General features: G+C 42.2%; 1 protein-coding gene across 6 annotated transcripts; it reads left to right on the top strand.

Moving 5' to 3' along the window:
- On the top strand, nucleotides 1,148–16,511 carry LOC8068030 (DNA ligase 6). 6 transcript variants are annotated; one of them, XR_002451285.1, is made up of 21 exons: nucleotides 1,148–3,531; nucleotides 3,611–3,728; nucleotides 3,857–3,938; nucleotides 5,910–6,012; nucleotides 6,230–6,326; nucleotides 7,250–7,352; nucleotides 7,759–7,899; nucleotides 10,582–10,629; nucleotides 11,272–11,369; nucleotides 11,439–11,504; nucleotides 11,658–11,817; nucleotides 11,898–12,005; nucleotides 12,643–12,692; nucleotides 13,938–13,972; nucleotides 14,096–14,154; nucleotides 14,656–14,817; nucleotides 14,916–15,004; nucleotides 15,095–15,194; nucleotides 15,302–15,487; nucleotides 15,696–15,813; nucleotides 16,026–16,049. XR_002451285.1 is itself a non-coding variant. In XM_021456809.1 (20 exons), exons 1-20 carry the CDS (start codon nucleotides 1,248–1,250, stop codon nucleotides 16,220–16,222), a joined length of 4,212 nt encoding a protein of 1,403 aa, XP_021312484.1. In that variant the 5' UTR covers nucleotides 1,149–1,247; the 3' UTR covers nucleotides 16,223–16,511. The 6 variants fall into 6 exon arrangements, 3 of the variants coding, with proteins under 3 accessions (XP_021312484.1, XP_021312485.1, XP_021312483.1); XR_002451287.1 differs by having other exon boundaries at nucleotides 1,149–3,531; nucleotides 15,405–15,487; XR_002451286.1 differs by lacking the exons at nucleotides 15,696–15,813; nucleotides 16,026–16,049 and adding an exon at nucleotides 15,648–15,687.

Raw genomic sequence — 17,805 nt, 5'->3', positions numbered from 1 at the left:
AGGCATTCTTTTTTTTTTTTTTTGAGAAAAGCCAAAAGTCACTCTCCAACGGTTTGACAATTGGCTTTGGCAAATTTGGCAACTTGACAAATGGATGGTCAAACTGTGCATATATGCAAAAGTCCGCGAGGCTTGGCATTAGTGTTTTTGCATGACAGGGAGACTCCTCCCACGCGCGTATCATTATCCCACATGCCTACTCCTTCTCACGCGCATCGCTGTCGGAGTCCCCGCGCGATTGCTCCGTGATGTCGCCATCTTTCATCGGAGTTTCAGTTGCCGACTTGGTGGAGTCTTCAGCGACTTGGAATCTATCGGTGTCATGACTACTAGCTAGCCTAGACGTGCCTTCCTGGGAGGAATTTGCTGGTCGGCTGGATGCAATCGCCGGTGACTAGGCGAACTAGTGAAGGAAAACAAAAACCGCGTGAACTGGCAGCGGCGTGCGAGGAAAAAAAGCACGGGCAACGAGTGGGTCCATAATTCTATTTTTTACAAAAAATATGAGAAACGGTGGAGATGAACTCTTTTTTACTTTACCATTTTTATTTTGTGAATTGACAAACTCCATGTTTTGCCAAACAAAAAATACAAAATTATTGGAGTTTCACTCACATCAGCAAAATACTTAGATGTCACTACAATTAATATTTATAGAAACTATAATAATTTCTAGATTGGGTACAACCTTTTCTAACAACACATAACTCATAATAGCTCTTCTACAACACAGCAATTTCCGTGGCTAGGAGCTAAACAAAAAATAGTTTATTCTGATTCACTTTACCCGTAGAATCCACAGTATGCACTGAGTTTATCTTGGAGAATAGTGAGAAATCACTTCGAGAATCAATTTTTTTATAGACAAAATCCGAAGTAGGAAGAGCTCTGCTCTGCCGAATTTGGCACTACATACAGCCTTGTTTAGTTCCAAAAAATTTTGAGAAGTCGATACTTTGTTTGTATTTAACAAATATTGTTCAATTATAATTTAACTAGGCTTAAAAGATTTGTCTTACTGTACAATTAATTTTTATCTTTATCTATATTTAATATTTCATATATATGTCTACATATTTGATTTGGCGGAGAATCTGAAAAAATTTTGCAAATTTTTTTTTTAACTAAACGAGGTCATTACCCTTTCCCTGTCCATTGCCTCTCGGCGCGCGCCACCACCACCGCGCCATGCCGTTTACCGCCACCGCCGCCGGCGCCTCCAAACCCTAAACCCGCCAACGCAATCAATGGCGTCCCTCCTCTCCTCCCCCGAAGATTCCAAATCGCTGTCCGTCACCACATCATCGCTTTTCCTTTCCACCATCGCCTCGCTCCCCTCTCCCCACGCCTTCTCCATCCCCACCTCCGCCTCCACGCCTCTCCCGCCCGTCCCGGCCTCTGTGCCTCCCACCGCGCTCATCCCGGGCTCCCGCTTCCTCGTCGATGCCTTCCGCCATGCTGGGGACTTCTCTGTCGCCTACTTTCTCTCGCACTTCCACTCCGACCACTACAGTGGCCTCGGCCCTTCCTGGCGCCGCGGCCTTGTCTTCTGCTCCGCGCCAACCGCACGCCTCGTCTCATCCGTGCTCTCTGTCCCGCCGCAGCTTGTCGTCTCCCTCGATGTCGGTGTCCGTATCACCGTTGATGGGTGGAGCGTCACCGCGGTGGACGCCAATCACTGCCCCGGTGCCGTCCAGTTCCTATTCGCCTCCCCTGGGCCGAGCGCCGAGAGGTATGTACACACCGGTGACTTCCGTTACACAGAGTCTATGACGCGCGATCCTAACCTGCTGGAGTTCGTCCGTGCTGATGCGGTGTTTCTGGACACCACATACTGTAACCCCAAGTTTACATTCCCTTCGCAAGAGGATTCTGTGGATTACGTAGTGAATGCAATCAAACGTGTGAAAGAGGAGAGTTCAGTATCAGGAGAGCGTGTGCTGTGTCTGATCACGACCTATGCGGTCGGCAAAGAGAGGATTTTGCTGGAGGTTGCACGGCGCTGCGGGTGTTCAATCCATGTGGACAGTAGGAAGATGAAAATTTTGACAGTGTTGGGGTTCGGTGGGGAGAATGGCGTTTTTACTGAGGATGCAACAGGGACGGATGTGCATGTTATTGGGTGGAATATCTTAGGGGAGACTTGGCCCTACTTCCAGCCGAATTTTGTGAAGATGAAGGAGATCATGATTGAGAGAGGGTATGCGAAGGCTGTCGGGTTTGTACCAACTGGGTGGATGTATGAAACCAAGAAGGAAGGTTTTGCTGTTAGGGTGAAAGATTCACTCGAAATCCATCTTGTTCCTTACAGTGAGCACTCAAGCTACAATGAGTTGCGTGACTATATTAAGTTTTTGCACCCAAAGAAGGTGATCCCTACTGTTGGAGTGGATGCTGGGAGGCTCGATAGTAAGGAGGCAGTTGCTCTGCAGAAGCATTTTGCTGGGTTGGTGGATGAGACAGCAAACAAACAGGAGTTCTTGATGGCATTCCATCGTAGGTTGATAGATGCTACTCATAGCTGCAAAGATGTGGTTGCTAAGTGCTCGAGCCAGCATGACGGGGAGGATGCTGCTTTGTTACCAGCAATCACTTCTGCTTCTGAACAACAGGATACTCTGACTCTGAGGGAGAATATTACGCAGGAAATGATTAAAGAACTATCAGATTTCCTACCATCGTGGGTCAGCCAGGAACAGATCACAGACCTGCTGATGAGTTCAGGTGGTGATGTTGTTAAAGCAGCATCTGAATTTTTTGAGCGGGAAAGAGATTTCTTTGAAGAAGCAAATGTTTCTTGTAATGACACACCCAAGTCAGAGAAAAAGCATTCTTCTGATTGTGCGTCTTCTGCTGATGTAAGTAGTCAGCAAGAATCTCCTTTATTTTCGCAGAAGCCAGTGGAATACTCTGCAAAACTGGTAAATTTGTCTCCTATGATAATGAAACTAAATACTCCCAAAAAGGTAAAAAAGAGGGGTTCCAGCACTACAAACAAGCCAAAAAAGAAAGGACGATTAACTTCCTCGACAGAATCTGGTGGGCGCAAGCAGTCCACAATTACAAATTATTTCATTAGAGCTACAGAAACCACAGAAGCTGCTTTTAAAAGGGGTAGGACTGAAAAAGTAACTGAGGAGGCACATCAAAATAATGTGGAAAATGGTGATCAGTTAGCTTATACTGCAAAAACACAAGATCAGAGTGTAGACCAGCTTCTCCAGATTGTAGATGGTAGCATGTCTAGAGAATATGCAGTTTCTTTGCTTGAGAAGGCAAATGGAGATGTGGCTGTAGCAGTTGACATATTTTACAGTTCAAGTGAGAGTAACAATGTAATTGACGTTGATAAGAACATTGTGCTGCAGAATGCACAAAGTGAAACTGTAGATAAATGTAGTAAAACAGACATGGCTAGTGATTTTTCTCAGGCTACTCCAAAGATGACAAACTTACATGGAACTTCTTTAGCACATGGAGATTCTGCCAATACATCACTGCCAATTGAAAAGTATCTACCTATTGAACATGGTTAGCTGCTTATTCCTGATATTCTTTAGCATCTTATTTGTAATAGTCAGTCATGCCATATGTATCTGCATTTCTGCAGCTTGCTGGACAGCAGGACAGCCTGCACCATACTTGCATTTGGCTCGCACATTTGATTTGGTTGAAAAGGAAAAAGGAAAGATCAAAACTACCGCAATATTTTGCAACATGTTCAGGAGGTTTCTGAATGTTTGCCTCTTTGAATTTTGCAACATGTTCAGGGTTTAGGGTTCTATACATGTTGATCGTCCACCCAATATGTTCATTACTGGGGGAAATGCTTAACATCTGATCTTCTGGAATGCAGTTTGCTTGCTTTATCCCCTGATGATGTTCTACCTGCTGTTTATCTGTGTACTAATAAAATTTCTCCTGACCATGAAAATATGGTAAGTACTTAACCTACAGTTACTCTCCGTTTACCCACTTCTTTTCAAGGCTCTCTTTGGAATGTGGAAATCTGGTAGCAATTTTGGAGGATAGGAATCCACCATCACTAAGAAATTCATGTGGGAATGCTGTATAACTACACCCCAGTCACAGACAGGTGACTTTTGGGGTCAAGTGCAGTCAATTTGAAACTTTGATTGCCAATTATTCCCTCCATTCTGAATTATAGGCATTCTAGTTCTGTCCTAAGTTAAACTTATTTAACTTTGATCAAGCTTTTAGAAAAAAAACTCGACCTGCAGGGGGTTATGAGTTATGACAGCCCCCGGGTAATTTTGTTAAAAAGACCTTCTCACACAGGCCGAGAAACCCCCCGAACCTCAGCCCCCACCCATACACAGTGGAACTGTTACCCTGTGAGAACCAGGCTGGGCCTTAGACCTGCGCTTTGGTTTTGGGAATGAACGAGGGGATTTTTTTTCTGCCCCCAGCCTGAAAATTCGCTCCCATGGGGAGTCGAACTCAGGAAGGGGGGGGGGGGGGGGGCTACTGAGGTTCTCTAACCGACTGAGCAAGCTTTTAGGAAAAAATATTAACATCTAATACCAAATAAATGCACTGTCAAGACATATTTCATGGTGGATTAATGAAACTTGGTTGTGCCAGTGCATTTTTATATAAACTTGGTCAAAGTTAGAGAGATTTGAGGTTGTGCCAGTGCATTTTTATATAAACTTGGTCAAAGTTAGAGAGATTTGACTTAGGGCAAAACTATTTAGGGCCTGGCTGCTGGCCGCATGCGGCACACCCCTGATGGCCAAGCTGGGAGCAGCCCTGCAGAGGAGGCTTCTGCCAGCGGCGGCTGAGGGGGCTGGGGCAGCCCAGCCCAACCCTGGGCATGCTTGGACGACCGGCGCCGGAGAAGATTTGGGGGCCAAAAACGAGGTCATCCAGTAGAGCATGGTTGGATCTATCCGTTCCATCGATCACCTCGCAGGAGTGCTGGCTGTGGTGGCCGGAATAGTGGGCGGTGGCGCTATGGTTTCTGGAGCCGCGCGAGAGAAACGTCTTGGAAGGGCCAGGTGCACAGAAGCAGTCACATGGAGAAAGGAGAAAGAAACAAATAGGTATTTGTGTAATGGGTGGCAGTGTGGGTAATTTCCCACCCCAACTCCATGAGGAAGTAAGTACAGGTTCTGGAGTACCCCTTGAGGTGTTCCACAAAAAACGTGGAGTTGACCTCCAACTCCACCTTTATCTTGGAGCTGGACCTGTTTGGCTAGACAACTTGGGAGCAGAGCCGGAAAACCTGGAATGGAGCAGTCCCAAACAGCCCCTTAGAATGGAGGGAGTACCTTATAGTATTGAGTTGGGATACTTAAAAATGATACTAGTAGATTTGTCTCAAAATGTAATTTCCATAAAAGTATACATTTGCTATATTTTACGCCTTATAAATATATATGTTGCAGTGAAAGGTACTAGTCAAAGTTATGTTTCTGAGACCCCATGATGTCCAAAACATCACATATTTTTGGCTGGAGGGAGTATGTTCCAGATCACAATTTAATTTTATTATGAGCAATCTGCATTTCAGTAAAGGAAAAATTGATTCTATTTTTCCTTTTGATCAGTGTTAATGAAAACATACATCAATTTTTTTCTCGAAAACGCAGGAGAGCTGCGCTTCATTATATTAAGAAGAAATAAAGGGGCTAGAGCCCTACAACACACACCAAACACAAACCCCACACTTAGAGATTATAATCGCGCCCGCAAAACAGAAAACATACATCATGTGTGTGTGCTTCTTATAAACCGGACTGGCAGGAGTAGTTTACAGTATGATGCTCTAAGTCATAGTGTCATACATTCTTTCCTTGTTCATCTTTTCTCTTTTAATATAGTTTTGCTATGCCTTGTCATAGGACATGCGAATACATTAACCCCATGTTTGTTATTGAAGCTAGGAACTGAACATTGGTGGGAGTCTAGTTGTAACTACTCTGGAGGAATCATTAGGAACCAGCAGATCTAAAATACATGAAATGTACAAAACTTATGGTGATCTTGGTAAGTACCAACTTGTTATCTCATATTGGTAGTATAGAAGAAAAAGGCTTCTAGTGTAATCTTTCGCTGTTTTCTTTGCAAAAGTGAAGACATGGATTCATTTGCTAGGCTTATGGCAAGATCCAACATCATTGTGTAGTTTCATTCATTGGTTGTTCCTGATTGAGTTGCCATTTGTAGTAACAAGTATTGACAATGGATGAATTGTAATTTGTAGGTACGGTTGCCCAAGAATGTCGTCAGAACCAAACACTGCTTGCTCCTCCCCGTCCTCTCTCGATTCGTGATGTATATTCCACACTTCGGAAACTAAGGTATTACTTACAAAGAAAAACTATTGCCCCCCTTTGTAATGGAATCCATGAATCTTGCCCAGCATTTCATGCAGTGAAGATTGCTTTTTTATATGAATGGCTAAATTTCAATTGTGGCTACATTGAATTATATCCAATCTTGTTATGTGATAATTACTAACTAGCCCAGATAGCATGTACTGCAACAATAATTTCTGATTATTTTGTACTTCTCATTTTGTTATCATTTAATGCAACAATAATTTCTGATTATTTTGTACTCCCAATTTTGTAACATGATGTGGAATCTCATATGATCACAGGGAAAACCATCTTCTGATATGTTAGTAGAGAGCGGATATGACAAAAAACACATCTCGCCAGTAGAATCTGCTTAGGTTTGACATAATACTTTTTTAACATTTTTTTCTTGTGCTAGATGTTATGCGTAGGGGAAGTAGAGAGATAATAGAGAGGATTGCGGCTTGGATTATACTTGAATAAAGTAACTTTGTTGGCGTGATGGAGCTGTAATGGCAGCTTGATGTCGCCCCAGCAAGGCAGGGCACGGTGGGATACACAATGAATCAATCTAATGCCTGCCTAACACTCGGCTCGGTCTCTGCTTATATGCATGAGCCCAGCCACCAAAATCTAAACCAACTGAACTTGATTTGCTAACAAACTAATGCTTGATAGCTAGGGACTCTTTTCCTGCCTCGGCTTCTTCTCCTTCTGTTTTTTGCTGGTTGTAGTGGAATCCTTACATGACACTTCATACTAAGAAAATTTATCCTTAAGGTATTATGTTTTCTTGGTTGATGAGGTAAACTCAACCCTTTGCTTCGATGATAATAATAAGTCATATTTGCATGATGATGTTTATTTCTCTAACAAAGGATTATCTCTGATTCCTCTTTACATCATCATTTTTTTCATATCAGTGCAATATCAGGTAGTGGAAGTGCTGGGAGGAGAAAAATTCTTGTCTTGCATCTTATTCGGTCTTGTAGAGAAACAGAAATGAAATTTCTTGTCAGAACACTGGTGAGCCATCCATTCCTTTCTGCTGTGTACTTTGCAATTTCTATTTGAGGCGACATTGCATGTAATCATTGCTGATTGTACTTTGGTTCCTTGTTTTTTTTGTCTTGATTCAATTGCTTATATTTATCTCTCTCAATTTGAAGTTTTCAAGTATTGGTTTATTAATACAAAACTTCCTTGCATTCACAAAAAAAGAAATGAAATTCTTGTACGTGTTGCTCTTCTGTGTTGGTATCAACTTTATGGTGCATCTCACTTTTCTTGTTACTCCTGCCATGTTTCTATGTCTGTTAAATTAAGCTACAATTTAGTGTATATAATAGCTTATTCATGTTGCCTTTTACTGTGTAACTTCTAATAAGCCCCACCACGTCTCTGTTTTGTGTGTGGCTTTGTTTAATTTCAGGTTCGTAACTTGCGTATTGGGGCTATGATGAAGACGATATTACCTGCGCTTGCACATGCTGTTGTTTTTGATAGAAACTGTGCAGCAGATCCTGTTGTGTCCTTGGAAGGCATAAAATCACAACTACAGGTTTGTATGAACGTGAGTTTTCTTTTGTGCAAATTATATGTTGGGAAGCCTTGAGTTTGTTCATGAGCCTGGTGAATCCATAAGGCGAGAGCTTGGATTTAGCAGAGAGAGGCAGAAAGTTTTTTTCTTAAAAAATCACTCGTACCAGTCAATTGGGTAGCCTTTTGCCTTTATTATCTATCTTTACAAGCAGTTCCTCCCATAGGCCTAACATGAAGGCTCCATCTCTTGTTTACTAGATTGCTGAAGGACGCGGTCTCTTCTCTTATTCTTTTCTCGAACAAATGCAAGAGACCTGCGTATAATGCACAACCCTCCCCCAACCTCACCAGTCCACCACTACCACCATCCACACACACATAATCCCAACAAAAATGCATTGTAGGCAGATTTGCGAGTGTAGGTTCTACAGCTAGAAAGCCTCTAAATATGCTGATCCTGAACATCCAGTTGAAGGGAATGTTCAGGGAAAGGGCATATGGGAAGGCGAGGTGGGAACCTCATGGATTGGGGTCGTGAAACAACCATCTCGCTCTAGTTCTGCACTGCTGCTCTCCTACTCCCAGTCAGCCTTTTCTCATGAGTCGCCACTACAACATGCTTCTCCTGTCATGGTGCACGCCAAGTGCCTAATAATTTGATTGGTTGGTGGCTCAGTGCTTCAACTGTTTTTCTTTTGAGCACATTGTGGCAAACTGTGGGACCGCATCTCGCTGCTTCTGTTGTAAGCAGGAAGGTCATAAAGCTGTCCAGTGCAAGCAGCCCTGGCCCCTTGGAGGTCCGCGGATGAGTGCTCAGTTGTGCCAGCAGTTGTTCCACCCTGATGGTGGGGATGCAGTCAGTGTCTTCCCCTCCATCTTCAGTTCAGTTGGAGCTGCATCTTCATCTCTGTCCACCCATGACTGAGACTTCTGGTCAATTGCGCGAGGTGTAAATTGTCATTCCACAATCGAGGGAGATGGAGGAGTGTAGGGGATATCTTTTCACAGACTTTCGTTGCTATCACCGCTGTCTCTTGTCCATTGGTGTCGCTGGTGCAGGTGCGCAAGATTGTCATTCAATTTGAGGAGGCTCCTGAACTTGAGACCTTATCGGCGCCACCGGTCAAGTGTGTGAAGGATTCGTGGTCTCACTCTGTGTGCCATAGTTTGCCACACCTAACGTCCTAACCTTTGGCAAACTTTGGTTGCCACAGAAAATGTGGCAAGCAAAATCGAAGCTACACTTGTGGCAAAGTTTGGCACGAAAATGACTCTGACGGGAGGGACAGGGTTCTAAGAAAGTGTGGCATGTGGCATGACTAACCTTTGCTGGGCAAGTTGCTGTTAGAGTGCACGGTTAGATCTAGACCCAAACGGATCTACTTACCGAAGAACGTGGAAGCATAACTACCATAGAAGAAAATACGCAAGCGAGAACGGCACCGAGGCACAATATTTTTTAATGAGGTTCCGTGATGTGCCTATATCCTCGGGGCATGACTACAGGTGCTCCTCCCCATAAACTAGTAGCTACACTGGCATTTAGGTGCTCCCGCGGCCTCGCCACTGCCCAGACCAACTGCCAAGTCAACTCATGGTTACAACAGTTGCCTCGTATTTGTGGTTCCCTAGGATACAGAGTTCAACTCCAACTCTTACCTTAGCCCCTAATACAACTCAAGTCGTACGTAACCAAACTGTACACACATTCGACACATATCTAACAGTTGTTGTCACAAAATAGAATGGACTTCTGATGACAGTTGACAATTTAATTCACCGCTATTTTTACCGAATCACTATCTTGCACTTTAATTTAATTAACATATCATGAATCATGATCAAAGCAGACTGAGTATAGACCAGATTATAATGGCATATTGGTACATAGTTTAAATTTGCAATTTGAGCGGCAAGACAATGTGGTGAATTGTTTATGAAGGAGAATATAATTGGTGGAATATTGGATATATTGCATGGGGCCTCATGGGCTGATTATATAGGGTACATAGACCTCATGTGGGTACACAATGTGCTATTTACTCTAACAGTTTAAACTGGCAATTCAAGCAGCAAGAGAATAGCACATTTAGGGCCTGTTTGGTTGGAAGCCTGGGACTTGCCTGAAAAGTTTATGATTTTTGCCTGGTCAGGCAATGCAATGCAAGACATCCGTTTGGTTGGAGGCCTGTGCCTGAGAAGCCTCGGACAGGCAGGTCACCAGGGCTGCAACCGAATAAGGTGCAGGCAGCTCTCCAGCAGGCTACAGGCGAGACACTTTCTATCAGGGTTCAATCCAAACACACCCTTACTTACCTTCAAACAGAACACCTGCTTTTCAAGCTTTTCATTAGCCATCACAACATTGTGGTGGCACTGGCACACGAGGTGAGGGGCAGGCGGTAGTCGTGTTTGTTTGTAAGGTCGCTGTACTTGGCTAGTTTGGTCTAGTGGAGATATTCCGCTAGGGCACTGCTCAGAGAGGTCCTTTAGTATCGTTCACCCGACACCTGTTATCCAACACTTCCTGTACCATTCTCTTGTTGATAATTCTTTGGGAAGTTGTCTTGATATCTCCCTTACTAGAAAATTTCTTTCTAGATAGAAAGAGGATTTGGACCACCAAATTAGATCCCCCTATATTTGACTTCCAAAGTACACAGATTGTTCTGAACCAATTTTTTTTATCTTTTGATCTTCCTTTTTTGCGCAGAGTCTTTCAACTGAAGTTGCCGAGGCATACAATGTCATTCCTAATCTAGTAAGTGACTGAAACCTATCACTTGTGTACATTTATCATGCTACACAATTTCCAATCTTTGCTTACATGAAATTTGTGCATTTACCCAAGCTGTAAGCCTGCAAACTGCATCAGGGGCGGATCTAGGATCCGTCCAAAGGCTGTGCTGTGTCTCTTGTAATTGGTTAACTTTTCATTTTAAAAGCAAAATTTGTAGTAACTAAAGACTAATAGGCTAAATTATGTGAACTTTTCTGGACTGAGTAGATGCACTACTATCTCTAATTCTCTACTCCATAAGGTTGAAGGCAAACTGTATCTTTAATTTGGAGTAATTACTCAAGCCTCAACTCTACACTATCATTGTACATTCACCTTTTTAAAAGGTAAATGCATGGCATTTTATATATATATCAAAAGGCATTGTGTCCCTTGACAATAGAGAATAGTTTGCTCTAGCCAACAGTAAGGATGACCATTAGTCTATTTGTATGATATAAGTACAGATGGTAGCTATGATGCTTTGAAGGTGATATAAATATTAAATTATTAACTTTGTGTAAGTGCAACTGGCAAAATAGTGTCAGTTATACTTAGCTCAAAATTGAAATAGGATGCTTCAAGAGAGGTTACTTGTGCTGACAATAATACAATATTTGTCAGGATCTGCTCATTCCTTCTCTTTTGAGAGAAGGCACTGCATTTTCAGCTTCATCCTTGGCAATGGTGCCTGGCACACCTATTCCACCTATGCTTGCTAGGTATTGTACATGCCTGAACTGAGCAAAATGTGATGCTGTTTCTATTATAATTTTTTTATTGTTTTTCAGAATTACTAATGGGTTGACTCAGTCGCTGAAAGCTTTCCATGGCAGATCATTTACTTGTGAGTACAAGTATGTCCATTGCTCACTGCCTCTCTAAGTTATTTTTCTGACTAGGGCTACTTAAATAACCATTCACCAAGTGGCCCATGCTTGGATCCCCAGTTTATTAGAAACTCTCCAGATACGAAAACACTGAAATTTTCTCATTAATGTCACTTCTAGGTATGATGGTCAGCGAGCCCAGATTCACAAACTACCTGATGGATCTGTGCGAATATTTTCAAGGCAAATGAAAGAATCAACTTCCAGATTTCCTGATCTTGTGAACATGATTAAGGAGCTGTGCAAGCCTGAAGTGTCCAGCTTTATACTGGATGCTGAGGTCAGTTTAATTCTGAAGGATTTGCCATCTCTACACTTGTTTGCCCTCAAACTATTTTTGTTATGGTTTTGCAAATCTAGGTGGTGGGAATTGACAGGAAGAAAGGAAACAAGTTGATGTCGTTCCAAGAGCTATCTTCAAGAGAAAGAGGGAACAAGCATTCCTCAATTTCAATAGAGAACATAAAGGTGAGTATGCGATTTACTAAGCATTACCACTTTGGACTATAAGTGTTGTTTTGGGTTGTACTTTTATGTGACTAATGCCAATGAGTTTTAGAACTTTGAGGAATTATTGTAGTTGTTCATTCATTTCTCTAATTGATTCATTATAGTTCACAGCTTTAACTGAACAACTTAGTCCCATCCCAAGTCCCTAGTGACCTTCAGTAATGGTTATTTGTCACTACCAATCATCAAATATACATGCAGCAGATTATGCATTTCAACAGTAGATATTGCCAGAGCTCAATAACTCATCCACCTTTATGGTAGATATAGATAATGTATCTCAATTGTCCTTAGCACAGAACTTATAATAGTTCTTGTGTTCAAACCAAATGCATTGCACGTAACAAATGAGTGCCTAGTAAGCATATGGAGCATTTTCCTGAGTATGGGCACTCATTTTTCATATATTTTTAACTGAAAACTGAGTCCATGCTTTTCCCCTTATTCAATCTGTTAGAATTAGGGTTTCATTGATTTTGGGCCAACCCTAAACATGGTGGCATATCGTTGCCATACATGGGCCTCATGGGCCTGCATTACTCATATTCTAACACAATCTTATTATCCACCTGGTAATGTGCCGTCCACTCTGCAGGTTGACATTTGTGTGTTTGTTTTTGACATCATGTTCCACGGTGGAGAGAGGTAAGAATATTGTACACTTTTGAGTTTTGAGTCCTTGATTTCGGGGAAATCTCGGAAAGGACTTATTTATAATTGTAAGAAGCAAACCTTCTCTTAGAAAAAACTAAGTAGAGAGCATCCATTGCTCATTCGCTTTACTCTATGGAGGTACTGTTGTTAGCTGGATTTCATTTAACTGTATCACATTTCAATTACTAAGTTCTGACATATTTAGTTTGATGGTGATGTACAGTAGCTTATTCTATTTCCAGTTCATAGAATATGAATGATTCAAATTCATGTCGCATGAGGTGCCTAATGGAAATCGGGGAGATATGAAGTGCAATCTCCGTCTCTCTACTGAGGCTGCCGTCACCTTTGGTTGGGCACCAAATGTCAGGGGCGTGGTGATCTAGGGTAGGCGGCCCTCGACTACGGAGCTCGTAGTCTCCTGCCATGTCTTCCATTCGCGGAGGTTTTGCCCCTCACAGCCGCCTGGGCTTCAGTTGAAGGAGAGAGAGAGATAGAGTTTAGATAATCGTTGTTGCTTGATTATATCAACAGAGTCTATAGATATTTATGTCCCTTCTACTTCACCTATTTTGCTAAATAACCTATCTAGGACTAATATAAATTGCAAATACAAAGATAACTAAACTTATAAAGATAACTGGGCCGGACTATCAGCCCATTAATCATACGTCGGCCATAACAATTTAGCCACTAGTCGGTTGGGCATCCTCCTCCTGCGCCAGATGGGCCCTGGCCTCGGCTTGCTCGGCTGCCTTGCGCACATCGCGGGCGCGCTGCCTTCTGGTGTAGGGGATGCCACACATGACACCAAATCATGGCAAACACTTCCAGACTATTTCTTACTTTACTTACTATTAAGTATTAAAACTGAAATTGATCGTGTTAACAGGAACACAAACTTATCATTTTTTATTAAGGAATTTAAAGACAAATGCTACCACTCGGAGCAATCTTATTGTTTTTGTTTATTCTTAGATATTGAAGTATGAGGTTGAAACTTTAATGGTGGTTACAATACTCAATAGTTTATGGTCTAGACCCTCAACTTCCTTTAGAATACTTATATTGATTCGGTGTTTAGAATGGAAGGTAACTTCGTAATTGCACCTGGTACACTACCATGGCAATATCCATTAAATGCTATAAAAACAGCTGGATATTATTTCCTTTCTGTATATAACTTTATGGTCTTATTCAAAACATCAGGGGTTTTACATTTTTCCGCTCCTGCAGGCTACTGGATTGCCCTCTTCGGCAAAGAAGAAAGTGTATGTTTCAGTATTATCTAGAAGCACTTGCAAAGTTCTATCAGGAGAATTTACTGCTTTGTTGAGTACACGTCTCATTGGGTGCCCATTAAACTTCTTCCTGTGAATTTTCTTTCATTTCAGACATTCATGACTTGTTCCAGGAAAAGCCAGGATATTTTGAGTTAGCTCAGCAACTAACTGTAAGTTTTATCCCAGAATGAAGCACTTCCCTTTTCATGCACGCGTTGTTATTTTCAACATTATTTTGGTACTGCAACACTATGGAGTCACCTTCTTCTAAATCTTAATGTGGCACTTCCTTCTTTTCCATTCATTGAGACATTGTCGATGCTAGGTACCTGACCTCTCCTTTTCTTTTGTTTATTTTTTCCTGTTGTTTGCACTACTCTAAATTAACATCTATGCTGTGCAGCCTAAAAACAATACGGCTTTGTGAATTAGGGATCATATCCTAGAAATCAAATGCTACAGTACATTGTTAAAACCTTTAATATGACTGCATGAGCATTCACATCTCCAACCTGAAGTTTAAAGTATATGTGATTTAGAATGACTTGCACCTTCTAATTGTCATTGCCATGAACTTGCACAAGTTCAGAACCTTCGTTATTTGTTTTGTTTATGATAAGATTTGTTCATGGATGTAGTTTCGCATGAATCAATCAATTTCGACCATGTAGGTAGAAGCCTGTGAAGCTTCACCAGACAATTCTAGCACTTTGGCTAGGATGAACACATTTTTCAAAAATGCATGCCAGTCTTCTTGTGAGGGTATAATGTTAAAGACTTTGGATGTCGATGCTGGATACTCTGCTTCCAAACGCTGTGATTCATGGTTAAAGGTGCAAGCATATTTCTGTACCGAAGAGGTGCTTGATGTTTTTGTATTTCCTGAAGCTCCAAAGCTCCTGAAGTCGAATGCCTTTATCATTATTTTCAGGTCAAGCGTGACTATGTGGAAGGCTTAGGTGATAGCCTTGACTTAGTTCCAATTGGTGCATGGTATGGAAATGGACGTAAAGCTGGGTGGTAGGTTTAGTCCCAATCAGCTCTAGTTTCGATTTTTTTATTATTTTACGAAACAATCCCAACCTAGTGTGCCCAAAATTATCTGTACAGGTACAGCCCTTTTCTCATGGCATGCTACAACCCTGAAACTGAAGAGTTCCAAAGTGTATGCCGTGTTATGTCTGGTTTCTCAGATGATTTTTATAAAGAGGTATGAATAAACTGCTGCCTGGATGTTTCAGTGGAACGCTTGTTCCTAGTAGCATTATATCTTTAAGAAGATGGTCAGAATTCGCTTACATGCTTGAATGTGGTCAGCTGATCCGTCCAAGTGGTTCCTTTTCTTTCGAATGGTTTTGCTATTATAAAAAGGTGGAGGTTAATATATATGTGTATCATTCATGAGTGATTGGTCATAAAGCTTGAAGGTTAAGAATTCATATGATCAACAATGGAAATTGGTGCATGATTGTATGATCCTTCATGATGCAATTTCCTCACAAAGTGAGTGCGTAGTTTTATGTGCCTACCTATTATTTATTATAGATCTCTAATTCTCTACTCAGTGGTAGCTGAGATATTTTCTATGAGACATATGGTTTGTCATTTTATACTTAAAGCTCAAGGCAATTTCAAACAGTGTCAGATCTCTATGCTTCTGCAGAAACACCTTCAATGGTTATGGCTTTGATATTCAGAATTTAATCTACAGATGAAGGAGTTTTATTCCGGGGAAAGGATACTGCCCAAGAAGCCTGTTTACTACAAAACAGATGAGCAACCAGAGCTGTGGTTCACCGCAGAACAAATTTGGGAGATCCGAGGTGCAGGTAACTAGACCCTCCTATTAGCATTTCCAGGGCTTGTTTGGACAGGGATAGGGTTGAAATTAAACTAAAGTTCCAATCCAACACGCGTGGATTGAGATGGATATAAGTATATCGGGCAAGGCCTGACACATGTTTCCAATACTTGTACCACATATGCTGATGCAACTTCAGTGGTGACACGTTTGTTTATCTGCCTTTGTTTTTCCATGCAGACCTGACGTTGTCCCCTGTTCACCATGCGGCCATTGGGCTTGTCCATCCATCGCGCGGCATCTCGGTGAGGATGCCCAGGTACATCCGTTCAGTTCCAGACCGGAGCCCAGAGGATTGCGGCACTGCCACCGATATTGCTAGCATGTTCAAAGCTCAGACCCGGAAGATGGATGTCAGCAGCGAGGGCCAGGAGTAGAGATGCAATGCAAGCGAGGTTGAGCAGGTCGGCCCATTGCCTCATCCTTCGTAGCTTTTCTTATGTTTACCAGTTTTGTGTACAGAACGAACCAGGGTGAACCACTGATCCCACTGGTGAAATGGTGAAAACTGAATAGGGTAGGACAGTCAACACTGATCCAACTGGCTTCCAGTTTTTCTTTGTACATAAAGAATCTGAATGCAGTTGGAACACGGAAGCAAGCGCATGAATTGCACGTTGTCTAAAAAAAATGCATAAATACATCAGATAGCAGCTTTGTACTGTAGCGATGTCCAGCCGATCCTGATCGATCGTCAGGGTTTGATTATAATTTTTGTTTGTTTGGTCCTGTCTAGCACTGCAAATCCTCCCCGGAAAGATTGCCCGGGGAATCGTGTGGTAGGTGCCTTAGAAAAAAAAACGAGGACATTGTGCATGACGCCTATAGCAATAGTCATGCCTTGCTGCTTCAATATCTTATGAGCTATATGACGCGCTTACGTATTTAATAATCTCGATTTCAATAATGAGCATGATTAGAAGTTCTAGAATGAGTCTGTTGCCTGCACAAGCATCAGTTATACTCGTGCTCCAGGTTAGCCTGGCCCAGACAACGACCGATTCGGTTGCTTTGCTTGCTTCACATGAAAGCATAAAAAGGGCGCCAGTTTTCCAACTCAGTTTTAAGAGACTTGACAGCTTCTCATCAGCGATGCTAGGTCAACGAGCACAGGAAAGAGTCTGTTGCCCAGACAGCAACCGTGCGGCATCAACTAGTTCAACTTGTCTAGGGCAGGGTAAAAGGTATTTTAGAGGAAGGAAGGACAAGTCAAAGCAACAAGGACTCTCCAATTGGAGGAAGAGTGCCATGCCAAATGCCATAGTTTTTTTTTTAGCCGTCCTGTGTTCCTTTACGTGCCTGATTTTTTCAAAGCATGTCATATACAAAATGGTACTAGTACTAGACTAGCTAGCTCACACCAGCTTCCATAACCTTGTGAGGCGTGTTTACACTCGGCTTTAGCATAATCGAATGCCATAATTCGAGGTGTGAAAGCACAAGCTTCTTAGATGTGCAACAGCTCTTCTTTTATATGCACACACACCCTTCGGTCTTTAGACTACTATACATGACTTATATTATACTACACACATATGTGAATGTGTGATATGTCAATATGTCATGACAAAAAGTACCATTGACTCAGCGCTAGGCACTCCAATCCCGAAGGTGACAAGTCGGCCATACTCTTTTCAAGAAAACCGACTGGTGACGCGCGAATGATGCCACAATGTGACACGGTACATACACAAGAGTTCCAAAGCTAAGCTAGGGACGGACTAGGTACACGAGCCAATACTAGTTCCCCCTAGCCGCCCTCTTTCTTCCTTCCCTGTTTCAACAAGGCAGGCTTCAGGACCATCCTATCTCTCAATCTCATCTGGTACACGTTACCTATAGCTAGCTAGCTATACAGAGTCCAACAATGGCTGTAAAACTAACCCACCGTTTAGCCGCTGATCTGATCTACGACCCCAGTTTGGGCAATGAACGAAGAGAAGCTGGTACACTCCTCCAC

The sequence above is a fragment of the Sorghum bicolor genome, chromosome 3 (genome assembly GCF_000003195.3).
Source record: "Sorghum bicolor cultivar BTx623 chromosome 3, Sorghum_bicolor_NCBIv3, whole genome shotgun sequence".
In the NCBI taxonomy this organism is placed as follows: Eukaryota; Viridiplantae; Streptophyta; class Magnoliopsida; order Poales; family Poaceae; genus Sorghum; species Sorghum bicolor.
This window is presented reverse-complemented; position numbering and strand designations above follow the sequence as displayed.

Bases quoted from the DNA above. Each gene is read 5' to 3' on its own strand.
- LOC8068030 (XM_021456808.1), top strand. From the start codon at position 1,248: ATGGCGTCCCTCCTCTCCTCCCCCGAAGATTCCAAATCGCTGTCCGTC. The intron at 3,532-3,610 runs GTTAGCTGCTTA...GCATTTCTGCAG, and splicing joins GTATCTACCTATTGAACATG to CTTGCTGGACAGCAGGACAG. The intron at 15,005-15,094 runs GTAGGTTTAGTC...TTATCTGTACAG, and splicing joins AATGGACGTAAAGCTGGGTG to GTACAGCCCTTTTCTCATGG.